Genomic DNA, 27004 nt, shown 5'->3' on the forward strand with positions numbered 1-27004 from the left:
CTTGACAACAGCTATCACTCACCCTTTGAGTGTGTGTGTTTGTGTTTGTGTGTATGTGTGTGTATGTGTGGGGTGAGGGGTTTCAGCACGTCTGCTCTATGAAGACATTGAGTACAATTCAATTCAATTTTATTTAAACAGCACCAAATCAGAAGAACAGTCGCCTCACTAGGTTTATATCTGGGACTCTCCACCATTTGACCCTTAGAACTGAAGAAGCTTCTCGGATGAGAGGTGAAACGTCTTCAAGCAACTTAAAGAAGTCCAGGCGCTTTTCTTTGCAAGCTCCTTTGACTACATTAGCCATAGAAATTCCTGCAGGGCTCTGACGAGTGTTCGTGTTTTAAACTGAAGCTGTTGATCAGTCAATTACGTCGTCCTCAGCAGCACCGTCACACTGATTGACAGCTGTGTTTCTGATCCACAGCTCAGGTGTGTTTTGACTTAAGGCAGAGTATTAGGTGGCCCTCCTGAAACTCATCTCCACACCTGAGTTACAGTGGTCGTTATGCCTCGGGACGCCACTTGCCCGATCATGACCATAAAAACTGCCAGAGGACAACGTGTGCGGAGCCTGAGGCTGATCCAGGTGAGCTGATATTCAGGAAGAGAGCATTTGAAACAATACCCTCTCTAAAAGATAAGAAAGGTGTTTTACAATTCGAGGCTAAACTTACCAGCAAAATAATGAAAGAGTTCTATCAGGACTTATATTCCCTTGAATGTCAAAATACTGTAGACGCAAGGAGATTGTTTCATGATAATCTTAATCTCTTTATACTATCAGAGGAAAGTCGATTAAATTTGTGCTGTCCCATTGGGGCACAGGAAAAAGCTGCAGGCCGTGATGGGTTTGGGCCAGAGTTTTACAAAAAAATGGCTAAACATATGGTGGGTCCTTCATTAAACATGTATGTAGAATCTCTTGAGAGGAGCACGCTTCCACCCACCTTAAACCTTGCCCATATATCCCTGATCTTAAAGAAGGATAAACCTGCAAATCTGTGTACATCTTACAGACCTGTAAGTTTACTCGGTGTAGATTGCAAGATTCTGTCCAAAATTTTATCTAGATGACTGGAGGAGATCCTGCCAGTTCTTATAAAGCCTGACCAAACGGGTTTTGTCAAGAATAGATACTCCCGCTCCAAGGTACGCCGACTCATAACTGGTGTGCAGTTTTCTCAGAACACCAATTATAGGGCTCTTGCAAATTCATTGGATGCCGAGAAAGCATTTGATCGTGTTGAGTGGGAGTATCTATTTTATGTTTTGGACAGATTTAATTTGGGATCTGAATTTGTCAAGTGGGTCAAACTGTTGTATGGGGCCCCAGCTGCAAGGGTATTGGTTAACGGCTCAGATGTTTTACCACTGGGTAGAGGAACGCGTCAGGGATGTCCACTTTCTCCCCTACTGTTTGGACTTGCATTGGAGCCACTGGCAAAGGCTATAAGAACTGACCCTGAGGTCTTGATGCATGCTCAATCATCCAGGTATGTAAATCTCCAAAAGCTGATTCTGTTCATCTGAATGTAGCGTTTTTGTGGGAGAAACGTTTTGTCACTCATCCAAGTGACTTCTTCGGTCTCAGCTGACAGTCATTATGCAAATGTCCTGTTTATAAGATTGGGGAAACCTGCAGTCAGCTGAGACTGAAGTAGTTACTGAAAACGCTACATCCAGATGAACAGAATCAACTTTTGGAAACTGACCCTGAGGTCTGTAGGGTAACCTTGTTGGATACTGAATACAGAATTTCCCTTTACGCAGATGACGTGTTGCTCTTTGTCACTAAGCCAGAAACATCTATTCCTGCACTGACACATATCATGAATCAATCTGGCCTTTTTTCAGGGTATAAAATAAATTATGATAAATCTGAAGCTTTGCCACTGGGTGATGGGGGAGATGGGACACTCCTCCCAATTTTTATTTCAGGTGGTCGACCACAGGTTTTACAAATTTAGGTATTAGGGTGTCCGTAGACACAACAAAGTTGTACAAGTTGATCTTTAAACCAATTGTTGCCTCAATCAAGAATGACCTAAATTGGTGATTTGACCTTCCCCTATCTACAGTGGCTTGCAAAAGTATTCGCCCCCCTTGAATTTTTCCATATTTTGTCACATTACAGCCACAAACATGAATCAATTTTATTGGAATTCCACGTGAAAGACCAACACAAAGTGGTGCACACGTGAGAAGTGGAATGAAAATCATACATGATTCCAAACATTTTTTACAAATAAATAACTGAAAAGTGGGGTGTGCGTAATTATTCAGCCCCCTGAGTCAATACTTTGTAGAACCACCTTTTGCTACAATTACAGCTGCCAGTCTTTTAGTGTCTGTCTCTACCAGCTTTGCACATCTACAGACTGAAATCTTTGCCCATTCTTCTTTGCAAAACAGCTCCAGCTCAGTCAGATTAGATGGGCAGCGTTTGTGAACAGCAGTTTTCAGATCACTTTATCTGAAGATAGCTATACATGCATTTATTTCCTCACGCTTGGACTATTGTAACTCGTTGTTTATGTGTCTAAGCAAAGGTTCTCTGGATTGTCTGCAGGTTGTGCAAATTGCTGCAGCTAGGCTGTTGACAAAATCCTCCAAGTATTCACATGTGACACTATTGCTATCTCAGCTACACTGGCTTCCTGTTGAATTTAGAGTACATTTTAAGATCCTGGTTTTGACATTCAGAGCCTTGCATGGACTGGCACCACCCTACATCTCCGATCTGCTACAGCCCTATGTCCCCAGCAGGTCTCCGAGGTCATCTGATCAGGGCTTACTTGCTATAAAACAGACTAAGACGAGAACTAAGGGTGACAGAGCTTTTGCCACTGTGGCCCAGAGACTCTGGAACTCTCTCCCTCATACATTAAGAACTGTGGACTCAGTAATTGTTTTTTAAAAAAAACAACTCAAAACTCACCTTTTTAAAACTGTTTTTGGTTAATTTTTGCCTGTTTTATATTGTCTGTTTTACCCTTTTATTATTTGTTATCTTATGTGCAGCACTTTGTGATGCTGTCTAGAAAGGTGCTATATAAATAAAATTGTATTTATTTATTTATTATTTATCTTGGATGGGTAGAATAAGTTTAATCAAAATGAATGTTTTACCCATAATATTACAACCTATACAAATGTTGCCTCTCAGGATCATTACCTCCACCATAGCTCCAGGTATTGGCATTAGTATATTTGATGATTGGCATTCTAAAAATATAAGATTTATTTGCAATCTGTTTGAAAGGGGTAGTTTTATGGCCTTTAATCAAATTCAAATTAAATATAATTTACCACAGAAACACTTCTGTGGGTTCCTGAAAGTAAGACATTTTATAAATTCCCTTAAATTTTGAGCCAATCAACCTGCTTTAAATCCTACTGAAAGCTTTCTCTTTAAATTTAATGAGGAAATAATCACAAAAAAGAAATTTATCTCTCTTTGTTATAGGAAATTATTGTATCTGAATTTTGTAACCACTGATAAGGCCAGGGTTCAGTGGGAAACCGACCTTGAAGTTCAGCTTAGTGCAGAAGCATGGTCCAAAACTTTTAGATCTGCCAAGAAAATGTTTTCCTGTAACAGACTCCAGGAAAGCCGTTACAGAATTGTACATAGACTGCAGCGTACGCCAGAGTTTCTAAATAAAATTCATCCTCAGATTTCTCCTCTTTGTGTAAAGTGCAATACGGATGTAGGGACTTACTACCATTGCATATGGCAATGTCCTTTAATTACTAGATTTCGGAAAGATTTTGCTATGGAGCTTCACTCAGTCTTTCACCAGACGATCCCACTGAACCCTGTCCTGTTCACTCTGGGTCCATCTATAGAAGGGCTTCTGTGTCGTCTGTACAAATGCTTTTGTTATGTAAACTTTTACATTTAGCGAGGCGATGTGTACTGTTTCAATGGATTCAGAGACAGTTCCCCACTGTTACACAATGGTACAGAGAAACATTCAAGGTGTTGCCCATGGAGCGCCTTACTGCCATTATAAAAGGGCAATTGTGATGCATTCTGTAGGATATGGCGGCCTTTGCTTGATCACCTACCTCGTGACCTTGCTGTGCTATTACATGAAGGGGGAGCACATTTTGCTACATTATTTTTCCTTTCTGTTGGTAAAAGAAAAGAGTATTGTGGTGAACTGTACTCTCTGTGTCGTGGTCTGGGTGGTTTTCCACAGCATCAGCTCCTCCCCACTGGGTGGAGTCTTTGTTGTTCCTCACCTGATGGCAATCGGACCAGCAGTATTTATGACCGGCGCACTCAACTGGTCTTCGCCAGATTATCTGCCAACTTTAGTCAGTTCTCGGCCTCACGTCCGTTCCTTGGTGACTAATCGTGTGTATTAACCGTATCTCTGTTTTTTTCGTCAGCCTCTGAAAACCACCTACCAAGCTCTCCTGGATACCAGTTTGCTGCCACCGGTAATCCCTCTCCGTTTTGGAGCTGCCATTTTCTCCTGCCTGCCTCCCTGCCTTGCATGCAGCACCCACCTGGACCTCTCCTGCCTCCCCCCTCCACGCAACCCCCACCTGCAAGCTTGTAAGACAGCTCAGTGTACTATTTTTTAGATTCACTCGCAACCCTCTGTGGGATTCCCCTGACTGCTCTGTCCTCTGTTTCAGTGCCCGGGCCCGCCACAGTTTTCCCTGCCCAGTACCTGCACCCAGTTATCCCTGCCATCTAGTTTTCACCACAGTATTTTTCTCTCGCCTCAGACATCTAGTTTATGTTCATTGATTCTAGTCTGCACTTTCTGTTAGCCTCTGAGCATTGTAAAAATAAAGTCTCTTTTCGTTACACCTCACCCCTGGCCTCCGGTTTTGAATCTGCGCTTGAGTCCATCCCATGTCCACGGGCCACTGCGCCTGACACTCTGTGGAGGTTCTAAAACTCTTTCAACAGCAATTCTAATCTGATGAAACATCTTCAGAAACAGCATGCATCTACCAAGTTAGTTGAAAAAGAACCCGAAGGTAACGTTGTGACTCTAGCTCCGCTGAGTTGGGAGTTCGTCTTGTAATCGGAAGGTTGCGGGTTCGAGCCCCGGCTTGGACAGTCTCGGTCGTTGTGTCCTTGGGCAAGACACTTCACCCGTTGCCTACTGGTGGTGGTCAGAGGGCCAGGGCGCCAGTGTCCGGCAGCCTCACCTCTGTCAGTGCGCCCCAGGGTGGCTGTGGCTACAATGTAGCTGCCATCACCAGTGTGTGAATGTGTGTGTAAATGGGTGGATGACTGGATATGTAAAGCGCTTTGGGGTCCTTAGGGACTAGAAAAGTGCTATACAAATACTGGCCATTTACCATTTACCATCACAGTCCATCACCCAGCCACAGCTACACAGGCTGATTGCCAGGTATGTTGTGGAAGACATGAAACCCATCTCAACAGTTGAGTCCCATGCTTTCAGACAACTGATTAGTCATATACCTGTGCGAGGGAGAGCTGGGAAGGCACCATCCAGAAAGACATTTTGCAGTTATTTATACCAAGAATATGCCAAGACGGAGTCAGAGCTCCAAAGAAAAATACACTCGACATGGTAGAATATATCTCCACAACAGCAGACATTTGGACAGTGCATAATAAAAGTTTTCTTGGTGTGACCACGCATTGGATAAATGCACAAAACATGAAACGTGAGAAAGCAGCGCTGGCATGCAAGGCGATTTATGGGTCGACATATGTATGACAGTATTGCATCTGAGCTGGACAACATTAACTCATCTCATGGCCTATTGTTACAAAAAAGATTTGTATGTGTAAAAAAGATTTGTGTGTGCGTAAAAAAGATTTGTGTGTGGACTTAGAAAAAAAACCCCTGCAAGTTACAAGTATGGATTTTGACCCTATTTTTCTTCCTTTCATCTGATTGGTCAATGTCATGTCAATCACAAATGTAACAATCCAATCAGAGAACAGATGGGTTTGGCTGTCGAGGGGCGCTTTTTTTGAACTGCAGGTCTTTGAAGGGTGATACAGTTTGAAGCTGGAGGATCGCTATACAAATATCCGATAGCGGCTAGGTCCCCTAACGCACACACAATTTTTTTTTTTTACGCACACACAAATCTTTTTTACACACACAAATCTTTTTTACGCACACACAAATCTTTTTTACGCACACACAAATCTTTTTTATGCACACACAAATTCTTTTTACACATACAAATCTTTTTTACGCACACACAAATCTTTTTTACACATACAAATCTTTTTTACAAGTACAAAATATTTATGACCACATTTTGAGCCCATAGAATTGGATCTTGTGTGTGTGTCTGTCTGTGCATGTGTGTTTCCATATGTGTTCATATATGTGATTGTGTGGCTGTTATTTTTTTTCATTTAACAAGTATATTTGAGGGACCCTTATCATGTTCAGCATTTTTTCAGCTGTCCATTTTGCTTTTCCAATTTTTCTATTTAAGTTATTACTATTGTGCTAAATCATAGCATTTCTGCTGCTTTTTAGTATTTCTCCTAAATCATACTATTTCTGATATTTTATAAGATTTGTGCTAAATATAGTATTTCTGCTAAAACATAGTATTTCTGCCAAATATAGTATTTCTGATTAATTATAGTTTTTCTACCAAATCATAGTACAGTATTTCTGCTTTTTATACAATTATTGCTTAATATAGTATTTCTGCTTAATTATAGTATTTCTGCCATTTTAGAGTATTTGTGCTAAAACATAGTATTTCTACTAAATGTAGTATTTCTGGGTAATCATAGTATTTTGATATATTTCTGGCAGGTCCCCAGGGAGTCAATCCTCTGTGAGGACTGTAATATTCAAATTTACATATCAGGGCCTGCACGGCTTCCCAATCATATCTGAGGGCTGAGACATTCAAATTTGCATATTGAGGACTACATGGCTTCCCAACCAGCCAATCATATCTGAGGGCTGGGACATTAAAATTTGCAAATTGGGGCCTTCATGGCTTCTAAGCCAACCATTCATCTGTGTCATATATCTCTAATAATTCATATTTTTATTTTAAATAGTCAACACTTAAGGATTCCCCCATCCCTTCTGAACAAAACGGTGTAAGAATGACAGTTCTAGCCCCTAAGGTTAAGTAATTCTGGCCGTTTGTTTGAGGGAAATCCTCAATATGACAAATAGACTGCAAAAAACCTGTTTCCCTGTGCGTAAAACCCTGCACTTGGTTCACCAGTTTTGGCGGGGAAAAAGTACACAACCTCTCTGATTGGTGGATTCAAATTGAGCCGCTCACAGCTGTTTGATGACTTAGAAACACGCTGTTAACAGCCCCTGTTCACTTGCTGCTGCTGCTGCTGCTGAGTGTGTGTGTGTGTGTGTGTGTGTGTGTGTGTGTGTGTGTGTGTGTGTGTGTGTGTGTGTGTGTGTGAGAGAGAGAGAGAGAGAGAGAGACCCTCTTTAGGGCAGCATCTCATTGATGGATAAAAATATAATATATTCAGAATGGTTGACTGTGTGTGTCTCTCCCTCTGTACATTTCTGTATCCATATTTGATTTTGTGTTTATCTATTGGTTTTTTTCCAAATTTACTTTTATTTCTTTTTTTTCACAGGTGAACAATTGGTTTTGAGGGAGCTTAACCATGTTCCGTTTTTTTCAGCTTGTCATTTTACTTTTCTAGTATTTTCACTTAAGTTATTACTATTCTGCTCAATCATAGTATTTGTTCTAAATCATTGTTATTATGCTATATTGTAGTATTTCTGCTGAATCATAGTATTTATACTATATTATATTTTTTCTTTCTAAATATAGCATTTCTGCTATATAATTGTAATTCTGCTATGTTATAATATTTGTGCTAAACCAGAGTATTTGTGCTGAAACATAGTATTAATTCAAAATTACAATATTCATAGTTCATCACAGTGTCTCTGGAAAATCACAGTATTTCTGCTATGTTGTACAATTCTCCAAATCATAGTGTTTCTGTAATGTTTAAGTATTTTTGGTTAAATATATTCTTTCTGTTATCTTATACTATTTCTCCTAAATTCTTGTATTTTTGAGAAGTTATGTTTCTGGTAAGTTACAATATTTCTGCTAAGTTCTGCTATGCTACTGTATTTCTGCCAAGTATTATGTTTCCTCTAAGATATTGCAGTTCTGCTAAGTTATTACATTTTAGCAAAGTTCCTTTGCTTCTGCAAAGTTTTTATAATTTCTGCAACTTTTCAGCTTTTTCGGATAGTTTTAGCAGACAGCTTCAGCTTTAAAGCATCCACACAGCATTTTCGCAGGAAATGCAAATTTTTCTAGTTAATTTAATGTCGAAACAATGCATTGCAAAACAAGGTTTGCACATGTCCTTGGAAGTGAAGATGCTTTGCTGGCTGCTGTGACACTACCAAAATTTAAGCTTCGTTGGTTACATGACCAAGTGCAGAAGGACCTCGCAAAGGGACGTCTGTTGGTAGAGTGTCGAAAACTTCTCCCTGAGCAAGATCAGCTACAACCAGGTACCCGCACCACCAAGACAACACAGCACCCGGGTTCTAGCTAAGAGGATCTTCTCCTTTGAAGAAAATGAGGACATATATGCCACTGTTGAAGCTGAGGTAGCCGAGTACCTCAAATCAGGAGCAACAGGGTTAGACTCTCTGAAGCATTTCCCGATGATAAAGAAACTCTTTCTTAAACTTAATGCAGCCACTCCTTCAAGTGCCCCAGTTTAAAGGCTTTTCAGGCTGGGAAACCTGATTCTCACTCCAAAGAGGAACAGGTTGTCCGATCATAAGTTTGAGGAGCTTCTCCTCTTGAGGTACAATTGTTGGTTTGATGGAAGTTGAGTAGTGCTGATATGATGATGATGTGTTGCCTTCAGTGGTGCTCTACAAGGTCAAGCATGTTAATATTTCCAAGTGAAACTTAGACCACTGAAGCACTTAAAATGCAATTATATTTTATTTATCGACATGGCCGGTATGGAGGAAATATTATTTTGGTTTGACTGTTTATGAGGCTGAAAATACTTATTATTTATTTGATTTCTCTTCCCTTTCCTGAAAATACTTTTATTACTAAACATGAGGTCTCCAGTTGGCACAGTTCAGCAGTTAAGTTTACAAAGAATGGACAAACCTCACTGTGTTTATGTTAAACCATTTTTGCACTATATGTTTTGCACTTTGATACCTACAGCTCCTAAATGGTCTGAGGCACAGTTTAATGTTGGCACTGCTAAAAACATACTTTCTCCCCATTTAAATGGCAAAAATAAATACATCTTTCAAAAGTTTCAACACACTGTATGTCGTGTTTTGTGATCCACTGCTTCTTCCTAGTGATACTACGTACAATGATTAGATTTATAGCACTGCTGTATCAACCCCAAAATGATGTGTTTGCATTTGCAGAGGGTTGAAACAATAGAAAAAGATTAAACAGACTGATAAAAAAGTGACACATAAACAAACATTGTTAGTTTCTAATATAGTTTCATTTATTTCATCATTAACTTGCACTCACACTGCCATTTTAACCATTTTAGGTTCAGGTCATTAGGTGGCACAGTGCACTTGTGGCAGTATACTGCTAACATGAAAGCAAGCTAGAAGACTGGCATCCTTGCTGGGAATCCCGTTAGGGAAGCAACACATTAATAAGAGAATTCTGGGTGAAACCAAAGTTACTTTCCCTAGTAACTAGTTACTTTGAAAGTAACGAGTAACTTAAAGTAACTGAGTTACTTACTGGTGGTGGTCAGAGGGCCCGGTGGCGCCTGTGTCCGGCAGCCTCGCCTCTGTCAGTGCGCCCCAGGGCAGCTGTGGCTACAATGTAGCTTGCTATCGCCAGTGTGTGAATGTGTGTGTAAATGGGTGGATGACTGAATGTAGTGTAAAGCGCTTTGGGGTCCTATGGACTAGAAAAGCGCTATACAAATGCAGGCCATTTACCATTTTACTTTTGATAGCAGTAACTAGTAATGTAACTAAGTTACAAATTTAAAGTAACTTACCCAACACTGCTCATGTATCTGTTTTTTTCTTCTTCTCTTCTTCTTATTTGTATTTGGCTGTGCTGATTTGTTGCTGTTTGTATTCCAAAATAAAAAATCAATAAATCTTTTTTTTTTTTAAAGAAAGAGTAGAATAGAATAGATCTTTGTTGTCACTGTTACCAGAACAATAAAATACAGTTTGACATCTCTCTGTTAGCAGCATGTAGATTTTTACATTAAAATTCCTTTAGGATAAGAGAAGAAAAAAATAAACTTAAACTCTAAGAGGTACCTACACAGGGAATGTATGTAGCAACATAAGTATCTAGACAGTTATGTAGATAGATGGACGATATATAATAACAAGACTGGTTTCTGAGTTTTACAGCTGGGGTGGACGAGGCTAAGCATTAAGTTTTCCAATGAATTAAAAGTCTGTCTGGGTCTTTGGTTGATTAATAGGCTGGTGTGAAAAATTGCTGCCACACCGCCCCCTCGACCTGTGCTTCGAGATTTCTGGTAGTTAGAATGACTCGGGGGTGTTGACTCATTTAAACTAACATAATCATCCTGCTGCAACCAGGGTTCTGTAAGGCAGAGTAAATCGATTTGTTGATCACTATTAACTTGTTGTTCCTAGAGTATTTAAAAGTAGAATGGGAGGGAGAGCCTTCAGTTTTCAGGCCCCTCTTCTGTGGAACCAGCTTCCAGTTTGGATTCAGGAGACAGACACTAGCTCTACTTTTAAGATTAGGCTTCAAACTTTCCTTTTTGCTAAAGCATATAGTTAGGGCTGGACCAGGTGACCCTGAATCCTCCCTTAGTTATGCTGCAATAGATGTAGGCTGCCGGGGGATTCCCATGATGCATTGAGTTTTTCCTTTCCAGTCACCTTTCTCACTCACTGTGTTTTAACAGACCTCTCTGCATTGAATCATATCTGTTATTAACCTCTGTCTCTCTTCCACAGCATGTCTTTTATCCTGTCTTCCTTCTCTCACCCCAACCAATCACAGCAGATGGCCGCCCCTCCCTGAGCCTGGTTCTGCCAGATGTTTCTTCCTGTTAAAAGGGAGTTTTTCCTTCCCACTGTCGCCAAAGTGCTTGCTCATAGGGGGTCATATGATTGTTGGGTTTTTCTCTGTATCTATGAAGCGCCTTGAGGCGACTTTTGTTGTGATTTGGTGCTATATAAATAAAATTGAATTGAATTGAAATTGAAGTCATGTACTAACAGAGACTTGGAGGAGAGAGACCTAATATTTAATAATCTTCATGTCTGATCCATGAAACCAGCTCAGCTGCAGTTTACTGAACTGGTTTCTTTTATTTTCTGTTTTCATTTCGTCTCTTCAAGGTCAGACGAACTCGACTATCAGCTCCCTCCTGTTTCATCACACACACACACACACACACACACACACACACACACACACACACACACACACACACACACACACACACACACACACACACACACACAGACAGTATCCCCCCTTGGAGGCAGAGAGCTGCTGTTTTCAGTTTAAAGGCTATCAAAACACTGCTTTGAAGACAGAATTTATCTGTGTGTCTCTTTGTGTGTGGCGTGTGTGTAGTTTGTATGTATGTGTTGTTGCATGTGTGTCACAGCGGGCCATGGAGAAGCTGTTTTTATGTGAAAGTGAAGCTGTTTTCTGCTTCAGGGCTTCAGCCAGTCACGCTGCGTGGGAGGTGTTTGTGTGTGCTTCAGTGTGTGGATACAAGGCGAACAGCTGTTAGTATTTGAGGACTGCTGGTAGCACACACACACACACACACACACACACACACACACACACACACACACACACACACACACACACAGTTGGTGTGTGTGTGTTGAAAGTTTCCACTTTCAGGCTGGTAAATATTTAAATGTAATTTTCTGTGAGTTGTGAATCTGTGTTTGTGTGTGTGTGTGTGTGTACCTGTTCAGTCCACACACGCACACACACACTCACACAGACTCACAGACACACAATCATGGCTTTGCCCTCCCTGAGGTTTATCTCCAGATGATGTAAACTCTTCCTTGTTTCTGTGTTGTGTTGATATTCTTGGACTCGAGCAGTGCAGCTTAGCATGACTCACAGTGAGAATAATCCTTCTGTGTGTGACTCTGGGACTCTCAAAAGACCCTCGGCCTCACACACACAAGCTGTGTCCCAATTCATAGACCACAGGCTTCGGAGGACCCGGCCTTCATGGTCTAGGTGGGCCGGATAGGCTGGAAGTAAACGGCTGTGAAATGGGACGGTCTAGACTTCAGATTTGCGTCACCGCTGCCTCGGTGGAGTTTAACCCTTTAAAGCCAGTTGGAGCGGGCACGCTCCGTTTTACATAACTATTTTTAAATCCCGGTAGCACTGCAACCATGTAAGCTAGCACAATAATTTGTTTGCATATGAAACCGGAGAAGTTGTACTTACATCTTATGCCATCAGCTTGTCCTCGGTCACAGTTTCCTTCCACACATAGCTTTGCAAAAACTGCATAAAAAGCACTTGCAGCAACAAAAACATAATATTCCAGAAACACCCTTTGCCGATTTGATCAGCTGTTTGTAACACTTCCTACGTCCATCAGCGCGAACTATCGCATGTCCGCCATGACCTGCCCGAAACCGGAAGTGACGTCATTTTGCAGAAATGTAGTTTTTTTTTAACCATCAGGGCCTTATGAGCCTATACTGGTGTTTTTCAAAGTTATGTTTGACTTTATGACTTTCTGTGTCGTTTCTGGGATGCTTTGGACTCATATTGCACTGCTGGAAATAGTTTCTTTTGATGCATATGCTGCTTTTTGCAGATTTTCATTATAATATTCATTTTCGTTTTTCCTGCAGTATATAAAAATTGGTGTATTTCAAAAATAAAACTATGAAGACATTTAAAATAAATTTCCTGTGGTGGGAAACTATTTTGTGCAACTTTTTTGTATTTACAGTTTTGAGGGATAAGCCTCTTAAATTTCTCTAACTAGAAATATATGTTAAAAAAAACAAAAAACGATTTTAAATTTTTACTTTATTTCACTTTTTTGCAATTTATGTAATTACTATGCACTTAACGCATACATATTATTAAAAGTTGGGTTATAATGGTTGTATTAATGTATATCAACTTGAAATGCTCCCAAAAATGGCACTACAACATGTAAAAATATAATATAAGCTTTGGCGGACTTGGTTCTATGGTAGGTCTTAAAGGGTTAATAAACTCGGCCGTCTGCTCCTTGCTATCTAAAATATAACAGGATACTGGCGTAAACTCTCGACTATCTCACACTTCTGTTTAATCAGTTTGACGTTTATTCAGCTGTGTGATAACTATAACTTTAATCTCAGCCAAACCGATTTATCAAGGAACAAAGAAAACACTGAAAAAAGCCAAAAATTTAAATTTTTAAGTTATCTGAGTGACTTATATATCACATATTTGTAGCGAAAGGCCGCGGGGGGTTTGAAAACGATGTGCTGGGAGTTCGCTGTTCTTGACGGTTTTAGTGAGCCTCGAGCTGGTGGGTAACAGACGTCTCCGAAAACGTCGGAGCACTTGCAAATATGCAATGTCTTGATAAACCAAGCAGATATTTGAAGTTTACACAGCTACATTCTTGCCTGAAAATATGTTAAACGTTTATTTTGTGACCCAGAAAGAATAATAAGAGTAATTTTAAAACTTAGTAGCGGCCATCATTGTTGGAAATTGGAATTGGCTGGGCCGTGCTATGAATTCTGGGATATGGCCACGAAGGATATATCCGACCCATCCTTCAAATCTGGGGAAAAGGGGGACGCATTTGTCGGCCGGACTCGGACGAGTCTACGAATTGGGACAGCCTTCGTTGCGTCGCTGTGATGTTATCGGCCTTCAAATACGGCCTCAGGAGGATGCAGCCTAAGAATTGGGACATACCTACAGAGCCTCTGCAGCCGTTGTCTGACCGCCTTGCTTCTACAGAACCTGCAGCGCGTTATTATAATAATAATAATGGATTGCATTTATATAGCGCTTTTCTAGGCACCCAAAGCGCTTTACAATGCCACTATTCATTCACTCTCACATTCACACACTGTTGGAGGTAGCTACAGGTGTAGCCACAGCTGCCCTGGGGCAGACTGACAGAAGCGAGGCTGCCATATCGCGCCACCGGCCCCTCTGGCCAACACCAGTAGGCGGTAGGTGAAGTGTCTTGCCCAAGGACACAATGACCAGGACAGAAAGAGCAGGGGGATCGAACCGGCAACCTTCCGGTTACAGATTAGCAGGACCCTGAGGTTCCATGAATGCTTAACACGAGAATAGGAAGTGCTGTTACCTTCAGCTGAGACCTGAGCTGACGGACCTGCAGCTGGGTGGCAGCAGTAGATCCAAGCAGGGTTCGGTCATCAACTGCTGCATTGTTAGCTCGGTGCCCTCTGCTGGACTGACTATGAAACACAATTCTACAGTTTTTGGGCTGATCTGAGATTTTTAAAGATGGGAATAGAGATTGAAAATGTGACGTCACTCAGGGGTAAAACCGCAAAGAATTCTGGGAACTCGTGGCAAGAGGTACTAGCGCACGCAGGCTTTCAATTGAAATCAGTTATACAGCGATAAAAAGAAACACAAAAATGGCAAGAAGCCGTTGTATTATTAACTGCAATAGCCGGTCGCATGACAGCCACGGAAAGCTGACGGGTAAAGAGATCGGTTGTTATCGGATTACGTCGTTGAAGAGAAATTGTTCGAGCCATGTTTCCGAGGTAACAAAGACGCGACTGGATTGCAGCCATTCAAAGATCAAATATAACGTCCCAGAACCCTCCAGCTCACAGGTTAGTCTGCTCCAAGCATTTACACAAAGGTCAGTCTGCTGTTGTAGTTAATGCGTCATTTTTCTTAACATAATTAGTGATATAGGTTACAAGCAAGTCTGGCGCTGAACAGAAATTGTCGCGCTATGCTCCTTTATTTATTGTGCATAAATAGTAAATTGTCCTGACGCAATATTGTGTTTCGCTTCTGTTATTATGGTACATTGACAAAAACATATACTTTTATTCACAGGATAAAACAGTTGTTCTGTATCACTAATTGTCTAGTACGATTACAGCATACAATATTATTGTCACTGCTACATTTCTGTGATGCTACCAGAAATTATTTCTACTACTAATTAATTACCGTTGAGCTCAAAGGTTATATTAATAAACGGTTAACGAATGTGTATTTATGAAGACGATTTGTGAGACTGGTAAACTTATGATATGTACGATGGTCTTTACTTTCTACACGGTGCATTTCAAGGTCCTGCACCCATCCGTCGGTAAACTGTACCTGGGCTTGTTGCAGTGACCGGAAGTTACTAAACTTCACGAGTGTATGCACTCACTCCAAGAACCGTATGATTATAAATATGAGCGTGGTGAAAGTTGGGCAGCACGCTGACGTCTTTTCTCCCTCTGTGTGCTGTAAGGATCTAACACTTTCACTGGTTTGATTTTTTTCCTCGTATCTTTTCTTTGACTTTTCATTAAGTCTGTCTTTGTACGGACCGGCATTGTTCTCCTTTGTTTTGTACATACCTTTTTGGGGGGCAAAGAAAAAGCAAGAATTTATTGGAACCGAAGAATGAACGTTTTGCGGTGCTGCAAATGCTTGCATTTGATGCGGTACTTGGATTGTTTTGCCATGAGTTACCGGCATGCAATGCGCGAAAGTCACGTGGTCTGTCAATCTCTATAACTGCAAATCAAACGATGACAGAGTCGCCTCCATCTTTGTTCAGATGTGTTTCGGGGTCATTTATTTTACTTTGATTCGTGCCGAGTGTGACGCGTCACAGGCCAAACAGTCAGAAAGATCACAACATCATTTCCTGTTCAGTCATGTTTGAGCTCCACAGACATGAGCGCCTCTCTTATTAGAAATTATTAATCCAATAAAGCCATTAAAGCCAGAGATTCCAGTCAGTGTGAGTCTGTGTGTGTGCAGCGTGTGTGTGCTGACCTGTTAGCTGCTTGTCGCCTGCTGCCGGGGCGATGCGAATGTAGGGCGTGGTGAGCTGGGTGACGATTATAGCGGCTATTCATCCAGGAAGGCATGCAGACAGACAGAGAGAGAGAGAGAGATGGCAGGTCTGTACTGCAGCAGAAACATTAGTAACACACAGCGCCCTGCTCTCCTGTCACAGCACAGCGCTAACACAATGCTAACACAGCGCTAACACAGCGCTAACACAGCGCTAACACAATGCTAACACAGCACACAGCACTCAGCGTTTGTGACTCGAGTCGTCTCCTTATTTTGACCCAGTGCTTCCACCTGCTGTCTCATTATTATCATTATCATTGTTATCAATAAAGCAGGAAACGCTCCACTCATCTGGGTTTAAATAAAGTCACTTGAATGCTCTGATCGTGTGAAGAACTCTTGGTGGCAGCTTTAAACTGCTGATCGGCGTCGCTCCGCTTGCAGCTGAGCTCGAGCCGAGCAGCTCCACGTCCTGCCTGAAGCCGCGAGGACAGCGGCTCTGTCCATCACATTCACATAACTTTCACTGCTTTGGTTGGTGTCCCATCTGTGAGTGCTTCCCTTAAATTCTTTGAAGTTGCAGAAGCTCACGCTGCTCTGATGGAGGCCTTTAGCTCACCGGGATCTTTGGATCAGAGGTTTCTCTGAGATTTGGGTGAAACAGTAACAACCTGGTCAGGTGGCGAGCAAAAAAAAGCTCTCAGCAGACAGAAGCATGAAGTGCTGTAACACCTGGCTCTGACCTGAACCTGAGTCTCTGCCCTCCTCCTCCAGACTCCTGCACCGAGTTCAAAGCAGTTCTCCTGCTGATCAGCCCAGTGAGAGGTTCATTGTCTCTGGTACCAGGGCTGGAGCTCCTTCCTCTTCACCTGGCAATTGCTGATGCTTGTTGAAAGTTCTCAAGTGGACTTTTCTTCACAGTCCTCTGCTGTCTGTGCACCTTTTCCTCCACTGTTCCCTCCCGGTGAACTTTCCACTCCCACCCTTGTGAGAACAGTTGACCTTTTTAGCGGTGACCTTCTGTGCATTCACCCTCCTGCAGGATGCTGATCATCATCATCTGGACAGCTGTGAGGTCAGCAGTCTTCCTCGTGGACTTCTGTAAGCCACAGCCATCCAAAACACTTCACCTGACTATGGGAATATAAAATCCTACATGAAAAAGCTAGTGTTTGTTTTAAGAGGCTTTAATAAAAGGTTAATGTTGAACTGTAACTGTTGATCGGGGTTACTAAGAGACGACATTTGGTTGCTATGGAAACACTCTGACCTTCCCAGAATGACATCACCTCTTTCCTTCCTGTACAGGTAACCAATCATAAACTGGGTGTACCTGAAGACACGACCTTTCTCCTGCTGAGGTCTGACTGATTCGCTGCCTATTGATTATAGATCAGTATTGATTTACTGCAGCAAACCCCTGTTAGTCTTCTTCTTCAGTCCAAACTGATTTAAACTGAACTGTGAGCCAAACAGAGGAGAGCAGAGCGCTGTTCACCTAAACATACCTGGAAGAGAAGCTCGTTAATCAGCCAATCAGTGATCAGATGTTATTAATCAATCAATCAAGCAGCAGAAGCAGAGAAAGAACAGGAATCTCCTAACCATGTGTTCATCGCACTCACAGAGGTCAGTTAGAAAAAATGTGTTTATTAAAAAAGGATCAATCAGTGTATATACATATACTCACGGTGTTACCATGGCGATCAGTCAGTGCATACAGATCATGAATGTTGAGTCTGACTTAGTGAAGGGTCTTTGCTGGGCCATGAATGGTTTTATACTGGACACTAATCAGGTCCAAAAAATGATGCTGGTTTATATTTGACTGAGAACAGCTCCTGCATGCAGGCCAAAGAACTGCTTATATGACTCATCGACAATAAAGTCAGTGATTATGAAGGACAGAACAAAGAGTGTAAACGGGATTCATGTGCACAATAACCAATCATAAAAGACAAAAACAAAAAAAAACTGTAACCTCCAGCACCGCCGCTCAGGCTCCTGGTGGACACACCCACGATATCAGGTTCAAAATCCTACGTCGTCTCGTTCTCCAGAAAACTTACTCTGACTCCGATTTAGCTCAGAGTCAAACTCGTCACAGAGTTTCAGCAGATGCACCTGCGGCACCGACATGAAGCTCCTGCATCACCTCGTTCTCAATTACTGGATTCACAATCTGAGGTGTCCACAAACATAATCCTGTCCCTGTTTGATATCAGAGACAGCAAGCATGAAGTCCAAAGATCAACCGCTAACCCGAGGTGCGGTACAGGTGTGATAAAACAGGAGTTTTAACCTGTGTTTTTCTTCGTGCTGTTATTATTGACACATTGATATTTTCTCTCATGTATGTATTTTTATGAGCATTTTTGGTTATTGCTGATGAAACATAAAGTTATTATTGGAATAAAAATCATCATTAACGTGAGGCTGAATGTCAGCTCAAATGTGCGTTTCTCTCCACACGCTTCATAATTGAGGGTGCAGCATTTCTCCTTTGTTCTTTTGAAATAAGGTGGAGTTGATCGTGTGCAGAGATGGAAGGAAGTGAGTCTTTTTTCTGTCTGGCTGCATTTAAACGTCACGCCTGCTTCACACGCTCACAGAGGCGGTATCATGCTTCATTTTACACCTTTACTTTCTGCTGTCTCGGTGTGTTTTAACATTCAGCAGCCGTTCACATCACAGCAGCTCTGTTAGTGCTGCAAGGCATCATGGGTACTCTAAAAGGCAATATGGTGGGTGGGGGGGGGGGGTCCTACCCCCTGGGGTTGGCCACTAAAGTATGACTGACAGGTACGTAGGGACCGACAGAGCCAATCAGCATATGGTGTTGTTAGCCAGCAGAAACACGAGCTCCAATAAGAGCTGATTAAAGCCAGAACAGTCGATTACTGTGTGTGTGTGTGTGTGTGTGTGTGTGTGTGTGTGTGTGTGTGTGTGTGTCTGGTTGATCCTGGATGTCCATCAGGGGAGATAACAGTGTTTTTGTTTAGCTGTGCTGTGCTCTCTGGACACCCATACAGGCCCCGTCATTAGCCTGGGTTTAGCCTGATATTAGCGTAGCACAGAGCTCTCTCTCTGTGCGTGTGTGTGTGTGTGTGTGTGTGTGTGTGTGTGTGTGTGTGTGTGTGTGTGTGTGTGTGTGTGTGTGTGTCTGGTTGATCCTGGATGTCCATCAGGGGAGATAACAGTGTTTTTGTTTAGCTGTGCTGTGCTCTCTGGACACCCATACAGGCCCCGTCATTAGCCTGGGTTTAGCCTGATATTAGCGTAGCACAGAGCTCTCTCTCTGTGCGTGTGTGTGTGTGTGTGTGCGTGTGTGTGTGTGTGTCGAGGACATGAGTCCATGGTCCTCCTCTGATTGGAGGATAGGTGTCAGGGACAAGCAGCCATCTGTGAGCCATTATACCTCTAGAACCATTAGCCTACAACTCCAACAACTACACACTTTTCAAAATAAAATGATTCAAACTACCTTTCAAAATAAATATTAAGGAAGACTTTTACGAATCTTATAGAAATGGGACCTTGTGTTCACTAAAATGTATTCTATAACCTTTCAAATTAAACTGTACTGCCACCAACATCATTTTGTAGAATTTCACATTTAACAACATAAACTTTCAAAATAAAAATTACATTTGTACCTTTAATCAAATGTCTATAACCATTTTCAAAATAAGACCTTGCACATTTACCTTTCACATGCAGCTAATGAAAAGGTACATACAGAATTTTTCTGATTATAATTTTTCAAAATAAAATGAAAAGGGTCCAACTGGTACTGAATAAATTTCAAAGTAAAATGCAGGCTCTTACCTTTAGTGGCCACTCGCACACAGTCGATCTTTGTCTCCTGTTGGAGAGAAGAGCAAATTAGTTTCCTGTCAACACAAATGCCGACATATTAGCTGTCACATCTGGCAACTACCCCCACACACACACACACACACACACACACACACACACACACACACACACACACACACACACACACACACACACACACACACACTCATCGTAAACAGAGCGGACAGAAGGCAAATTGCTGTGGATCAGTGCCTGTGCTGGCATTTACCAGCCAACACACACTCACATATAACACAGACACACACACACACACACACTGCGTGAGGCAGGTTTTGGTGAAAGGCGAGCAAGAACATCTTGTGTCTTTCTGGTTTTAACAAACAGCCGACAAATTAACCACAAGAGCTCATGAATATTCATCCTCACCCACACACACACACACACACACACACACACACACACAGAGCAAAGCGAGGCGACAGTAAAAAGCACTACAGCTGCTGCATTATTCAACACACAGACACGCACATACAAATTAAACCTCCCAGCATCAATAATTAACACCCAACATAATACAATATGTGTGTAACTGTTAAAATTTGTCTTTTCATTACACACATATATGGCATACACACGCACACACACTGTAGCCTATTAGTGTCACTGGTCAGGCTGCTGAAACTTTCTGCACCCCTATTAAACAGCTGTGTGTGTGTGTGTGTGTGTGTGTCTGTGTGTGTGTGTCTGTGTCTGTGTGTGTGTGTGTGTGTGTGTGTGTGTGTGTGTGTGTGTGTGTGTGTGTCTGTGTGTGTGTGTGGTCTCGGTCTCACTCATCTGGTTTTATGACAGGAAGAACAGAGAAAGTGTTCAAATTGACAGAACAGAGCAGAATCATGTGGAACCTTTGTTAAAAGGGGAAGCGTTGCTCTGTCGCACGCCGCCGTTGGGCTCGGCTGCACGCTGTGATTGGATATCTTGACACCTGCCACTTTTTAAAATAAAAGCCAGAGTGTTTGCTCTCTGATAAACACTCTGTGCACAACTGGTTTAACCCCGGAATGCTTAGGTAAACACCTGAGCTAACACAAGTAAAATATTAGTCTGGATTTAAAGTGAATTCTCTTCCTCAAGACAACATTATTGTCATCTTCATCATCATCATCTGGTATTCAGAATAATCCACCACAAACTCATACAGAAACCAAAGATGAAGGTTCAAAGCTGCCTGGCAGTCTGTTTTTACCGCACAGTCTCAGAGAAGCTTTGTTTCAGGCACAAAAACAACAGGTACTAAAAATGACTCGGTCAGGTTCAGGAGCTTTTGGGTCACTGAAAACACATGTTTAAAAAAGTCCTATCAGGGTGGAGATTATCACACAGTGTGCCACTTTATTGTTTACATGAAATGAATTTCTACAATGGCAGATAAAGACAAAATAATGTTGCTGTTAATCTGACTATCTGCAGTTTGCTTACATGCTTACATCTTGATGCAGGCTCAATCATCCAGGTAAGTAAATCTCCAAAAGTTGATTCTGTTCATCTGGACGTAGAGTTTTGTGGGAGAAAAGTTTCGTCCAGGTGACGTCTTCAGTCTCAGCTGACTGCAGGTTTCAATCTTATAAACAGTACATTTGCATAATGACTGAAACCAGCCCACTGAGGGAACAATGGGCTGGGAGGTCAGTTCCTTAATCATAATTATGCAAATTCTCATGACCATTGATCAACAACCACTGACCAAAACCCACTGATCAATGGCCATGAGTCCCATTCACAGAGAGTTGGGGAATGGCTGCAATTACAGCATTGTAAGATGGTGACAGATGTACCCTTAGGCCACTCCTCCATTCAGAGATGGTCTTTTTCACGTAAATGGCCTCCTTGACTCCGCCCTCAAACCACATCAAATTCACCAGGGAGGATATGAAAAGTGGCAGGTTAGCCTTCTTAGACTGTGAGCTTTCCATCAGCAATGGGGGACATCTAAAAGCTGACGTGTACCGTAAACCTGCACATACAGTTCTTGTTCAGTATCTAAGGTTTGACTCTCATCATCCACTGGAGCACAAACTGGGTGTTATCAAGAAGCTACAACACAGAGCGATCACCATCCCCACTGACACAGCAGCCAGGGAGGCAGAAGAACATCAAGAAGGCCCTGAGTAAATGTGGTTACCCCAGCTGGACTTTTGTCAAAGCTGGAAAGGCTCCTAAAGAAAGCTCCAGCAGATCCAGGAGGCCATTTACGTGAAAAGGGAAAGACCATCTCTGAATGGAGGAGTGGCCTAAGGGTACATCTGTCACCATCTTACAATGCTGTGATTGCAGCCATTCCCCAACTCTCTGTGAATGGGACTCATGGCCATTGATCAGTGGGTTTTGGTCAGTGGTTGTTGATCAATGGTCATGAGAATTTGCATAATTATGATTAAGGAACTGACCTCCCAGCCCATTGTTCCCTCAGTGGGCTGGTTTCAGTCATTATGCAAATGTGCTGTTTATAAGATTGAAACCTGCAGTCAGCTGAGACTGAAGACGTCACCTGGATGATGATGAAACGCTTCTCCCACAAAACGCTACGTCAGGATGAACAGAATCAAGTTTTTGGAGATACGTGCTTACATATACACACGCATATACAAAGACAGAGGAGTCAGAGTGAGCTTCGGACGTGGCTTCTACATCCAACACAGACCCTCTTACAACCGACCTTGGTTTTGAATACATTTCCTTTTTAAAAAAAATTTAATTTATGTGTGCTGCATGCCCTTTGTTCATTCCTAAGATGTGAGTCTACACCAACTAAAATACTGTCTTTAGTTAATGTGTGAAAGCCTCAGGGAATTCATACTATGGAGTTCCTGTCTCTCTCAAACTTTCTTCTTCTGCCTTATTGTTACCTTATAACAAAAACACGACTTAGTTAGCATCAATCAATAAAAACAACTTAGTCAGGTTCAGTCTTCAGTCTCATAGTGATCCATTGATATCTGCGTGAATATCCATGGTAGACTGCAGACAGGAGCCGATGACAGCTGATCCAGCTGATTTAAATGATTTGAATTCCACTGTGTTGGTTGTGTTACCTGTAAACAGGTGAACTCACCCCATTGGCAGTGCTGACAGCCTGATAGTAAATCCCATAACTCTTATGAGGCAGGAGGGGAGCATTCCAGTAACCACTGTAGGTCCTGTTGTCACCTGTACAAACACAAAGGTAAACAGACTCACTGATGAACTCACAGACTGACTCAGTGAATGATTGACTGGATCACTGACTGACTCGTTTATTAACTCACTAATTAAGAGACTCACAGACTGATTCGCCAACTGACTGAGTCAATAACTGACAGACCCATTGACTGACTAACTAATTGACTGATTGACTGAGTGAATGACTGAATGTGTCACTGACCCACACAGAAGGGCATGGGCGCCCTCAGCTCGCTCATTGGAAGCTCAGCGCTGAAGTAATACTGGGAGTCCAGCAGCGTGGCGTTCTGGAAGTGAATGGGCACTGGATAACAGCGCAGAATCTCTGCAGTGCCTCTGGTCTGCCTGCGGGGGCGCTCCTCTTCCACCACCACCTGGTATTTACTACAGACAGACAGGTTGAACCGTAAACAGATCTTGTAAAACAGAGTCACATGTTTACTGTGATGCTGGCACTGAAGCGAGGCATTATCAGTTTGGATTATGGGAAAAGCAGGATCAGCTGTTTGTGGATCCTGCAGCTTTGACCATGGCTCCAGCTGAGAAGTCCGGTCAAAGGAACCTTTGGGAGAATCAGTAATGCATGTGTTCGTAAAAAGGAAAATGGGATGAAGATCAACTCTTGTTGTTGCAGAATTGCTGCTGTGAGCTTTGCTGTTCGTGATTGTTGCTGATAATTGGCTGGATTTCAGTTCACATACAAGCCGACACATTAAACTGCTCGGCTCTTCTTCTGCCCATCTGTTGATTCATTATTCAGCTCCACATAAAGGTCACCTATGCCTCTCCTCCATCACACTCTCCTTCACTTTTATTAACTCTCCGTCTGTGTGTGGAGGCTGTAACTTTAGTTTGACATTAAACTGATCGTTCATTTCCTCCTGTCAGAGCTGCTATTAAATCCTATACGCAGGTAAAAGACATAAAGGAAGACAAGAAAGGGAAATAACATGAGATATAATATTTTAAAAAATATATAATTCTAGGTAGCTGTCACCTACTTATCCCTGAATAAAAAAAAATCCTGTTCACCATCGACCACCAAAGAATTTTAAAGGACATACAAATATCAGATACTTCATTCTGTATGTGACAGTCAGGAGGAGGAGCTGCCTGATTGCTCCTGTGCTGATTTAAAGCCTCATGAACATCTCATTAAAACCTCAGTCTGACCATTATAAGGGCATCGACAGAAAAAGACAGATCAAGCTCTACCGACATTTAAGGAAACTTTAGCAACTTCGGGAAACCTGTCAGATCCATTAAAACTCTCCACGAGAGAAATGATCAACTTTATTGTCAAAGGAGCTTGCAAAGAAAAGCATCTGGACTTCTTTAAGTTACTTCAGAATCAGAATCAGAATCAGAATCAGAATACTTTATTGATCCCTGGGGGAAATTATTTTTTGTTACAGTGCTCCATTTTAAACCAACATTAAGACAAGACAGACAATACACTAACTAAGAATAGTACAATATATACATATATATACATACATACATACATACATACATAAGTCACTTATAAATAAATAGTTGGAAAAGAAACATGTGTAGTTGTAGCAGCAAACAGTGTGTTAAGTGGATGCGTTGTACAGGGAGATGGCCACAGGCAGGAATGATTTCCTGTGTCGTTCAGTGGTGCTTTTCGGTAATCTCAGTCTCTCACTGAACGAGCTCCTGTGACTGACCAGCATGTCATGGAGTGGGTGGGAGGTGTTATCCAACATTGTCTTTATCTTGGACAGCATCCGCCTCTCCGACACCACCTTGAGGGAGTCCAGCTCCATCCCCACAACATTGCTGGCCTTACGGATCAGTTTATTAAGTCTGTTGGCATCTGCGACCCTCAGCCTGCTCCCCCAGCATGCAACAGCATAGAGGATCGCACTGGCCACCACAGACTTGAAGACGTTTCACCTCTCATCCGAGAAGCTTCTTCAGTTCTAAGGTCAAATGGTGGACACTACAGATTACTACACTACAGATTACCACACAAAGATCACTACTCTCCTCAGTGACAACAATACCTACGAAGCCTTAAAGCGAGACCCCACAAGCAGCTACAAAAATAAAGTTATCGCTTTTCTTCAAGACTTTGAAAAGGACAAAATCATTGACCGCCTTACATATCACCGCCTTTACCCAGGGGATGCCATACCCTGCATTTACGGACTTCCTAAAATCCACAAGGAAGCTGTCCCACTCAGACCCATAGTCAGTAGCATAAACTCAGCCACTTATAACATTGCTAAACACCTTGCTACCATCCTTGCTCCTCTCGTGGGAAAACCCCACACCACATCAAGAACTCCACCGACTTCACCGACAAGGTCCAGAAACTTACCCTGGATCCAGATGAAACCATGGTGTCCTTTGATGTAGTCTCTCTCTTCACTTGCATACCCACCACGGAGGCCGTGGAGACTGTCAGAAAACGACTACAAGAAGACAGCTCATTGGAGGACAGGACCAACTTCACACCCGATCAGACCTGCACACTGTTAGACCTCTGCCTCACCACTACATATTTCAAGTACAACGAAGGCTTTTACAGACAAAAACATGGCTGTGCCATGGGCTCCCCTGTGTCACCTATTGTAGCCAACCTTTACATGGAGGAAGTGGAAAGGAAGGCTCTTGGCTCTTTCAAAGGAAGAGTACCCAGCCACTGGTACAGATATGTAGACGACACCTGGGTCAAAATCAAGACACAAGAAGTGGAATCCTTCACTGCGCACATTAACGCTGTGGATAAAAACATCAAGTTCACCAGGGAAGACACAAAGGACGACTGTTTGCCTTTCCTGGACTGCGCCGTGCACATTGAAGAGAACGGCAAACTCAACATCGAAGTTTACCGGAAGCCCACACACACGGACCAGTACCTCCTCTTTGACTCCCATCACCCTCTGGAACACAAACTTGGAGTAATCAGGACCCTACACCACCGGGCAGAACATGTTCCCTCTAAGCCTGAAGGGAAAAAGAAGGAACACACACATGTAAAGGAAGCACTCAAAACGTGCGGCTATCCTAAATGGGCGTTCTTAAAGTCAGCAAAGAGGCACAGAAAAGAAGACCAGACACCAGCGAGGGAGGATAAGAAGGACAGACGCAACAACATTGTCATCCCCTATGTAGCCGGTGTATCAGAAAAACTCAGGCGAGTTTTCTCCAAGCACGACATCCCAGTGCATTTCAGACCCAGCAACACGCTCAGACAGAAACTGGTTCACCCGAAAGACAAAACGCCAAAACACAGACTTAACAATGTGGTGTTTGCTGTACAGTGCAGCGAGGAATGCACAGACCTCTACATTGGAGAGACCAAACAGCCACTTCACAAGCGCATGGCACAACACAGAAGAGCCACCTCCACAGGACAAGACTCAGCAGTCCATCTGCATCTAAAGGTCAAAGGTCACTCTTTGAGGATGCCAATGTTCACATTTTGGACAGAGAGGACAGATGGTTTGAAAGAGGAGTGAAAGAAGCCATCTATGTCCACTGTGAGCGACCATCTTTGAACAGAGGCGGGGTTTACGACACCAACTCTCTGCCATCTATAATCCAGTTTTGAGATCCTTCCCAGACGCCTTAACGCCCACTCACATCCTGGGCCATCTGACCTCAGGAATGCGCATGATAAGGTGGGGCCAGGTTTCACAATGAGCTCACCCGAAACTCTGGCTGATTGGGACCCACACCCAGTTTCACACCTTGGCTCAGGCGATTAGAGGATCATCAGGGGGTCCTTTTGTCCCTCTGTGGGGGGAAAATCCCACTAGGTTTATATCTGGGACTCTCCACCATTTGACCTTAGAACTGAAGAAGCTTCTCGGATGAGAGGTGAAACGTCTTCAAGTAACTTAAAGAAGTCCAGACGCTTTTCTTTGCAAGCTCCTTTGACTACGATGACCTGGATGACTGAGAACCTTCA

General features: G+C 42.5%; 1 protein-coding gene and 1 long non-coding RNA gene across 4 annotated transcripts in view; one reads left to right on the forward strand and one right to left on the reverse strand.

Annotated features, from left to right (window-relative positions):
- Positions 1-27004, reverse strand: part of LOC146702427 (receptor-type tyrosine-protein phosphatase mu-like) — a 217332-nt gene that overhangs the window by 87028 nt on the left and 103300 nt on the right. For 2 of the 3 annotated variants that reach the window (XM_085469038.1, XM_085469040.1), the window contains exons 15-18: positions 23264-23445; positions 22955-23049; positions 19855-19891; positions 16003-16077 (exon numbers count right to left, since the gene is read on the reverse strand). In XM_085469038.1, the coding sequence (XP_085325164.1) occupies positions 16003-16077; positions 19855-19891; positions 22955-23049; positions 23264-23445 (389 nt within the window). The remainder of the gene's footprint in view (positions 1-16002; positions 16078-19854; positions 19892-22954; positions 23050-23263; positions 23446-27004) is intronic. The other variant, XM_085469039.1, reaches the window with a different exon arrangement.
- LOC146702428 (uncharacterized) lies at positions 4179-4835 on the forward strand. Its single transcript, XR_014922340.1, has 2 exons — positions 4179-4570; positions 4654-4835. It is a non-coding gene; the product is annotated as an uncharacterized LOC146702428 (long non-coding RNA).

Source organism: Copadichromis virginalis, linkage group LG9, assembly GCF_057382275.1.
Source record: "Copadichromis virginalis isolate Kocher_CV1m ecotype Utaka linkage group LG9, C_Virginalis_male_GT1.1, whole genome shotgun sequence".
NCBI classification, from domain to species: domain Eukaryota; kingdom Metazoa; phylum Chordata; class Actinopteri; order Cichliformes; family Cichlidae; genus Copadichromis; species Copadichromis virginalis.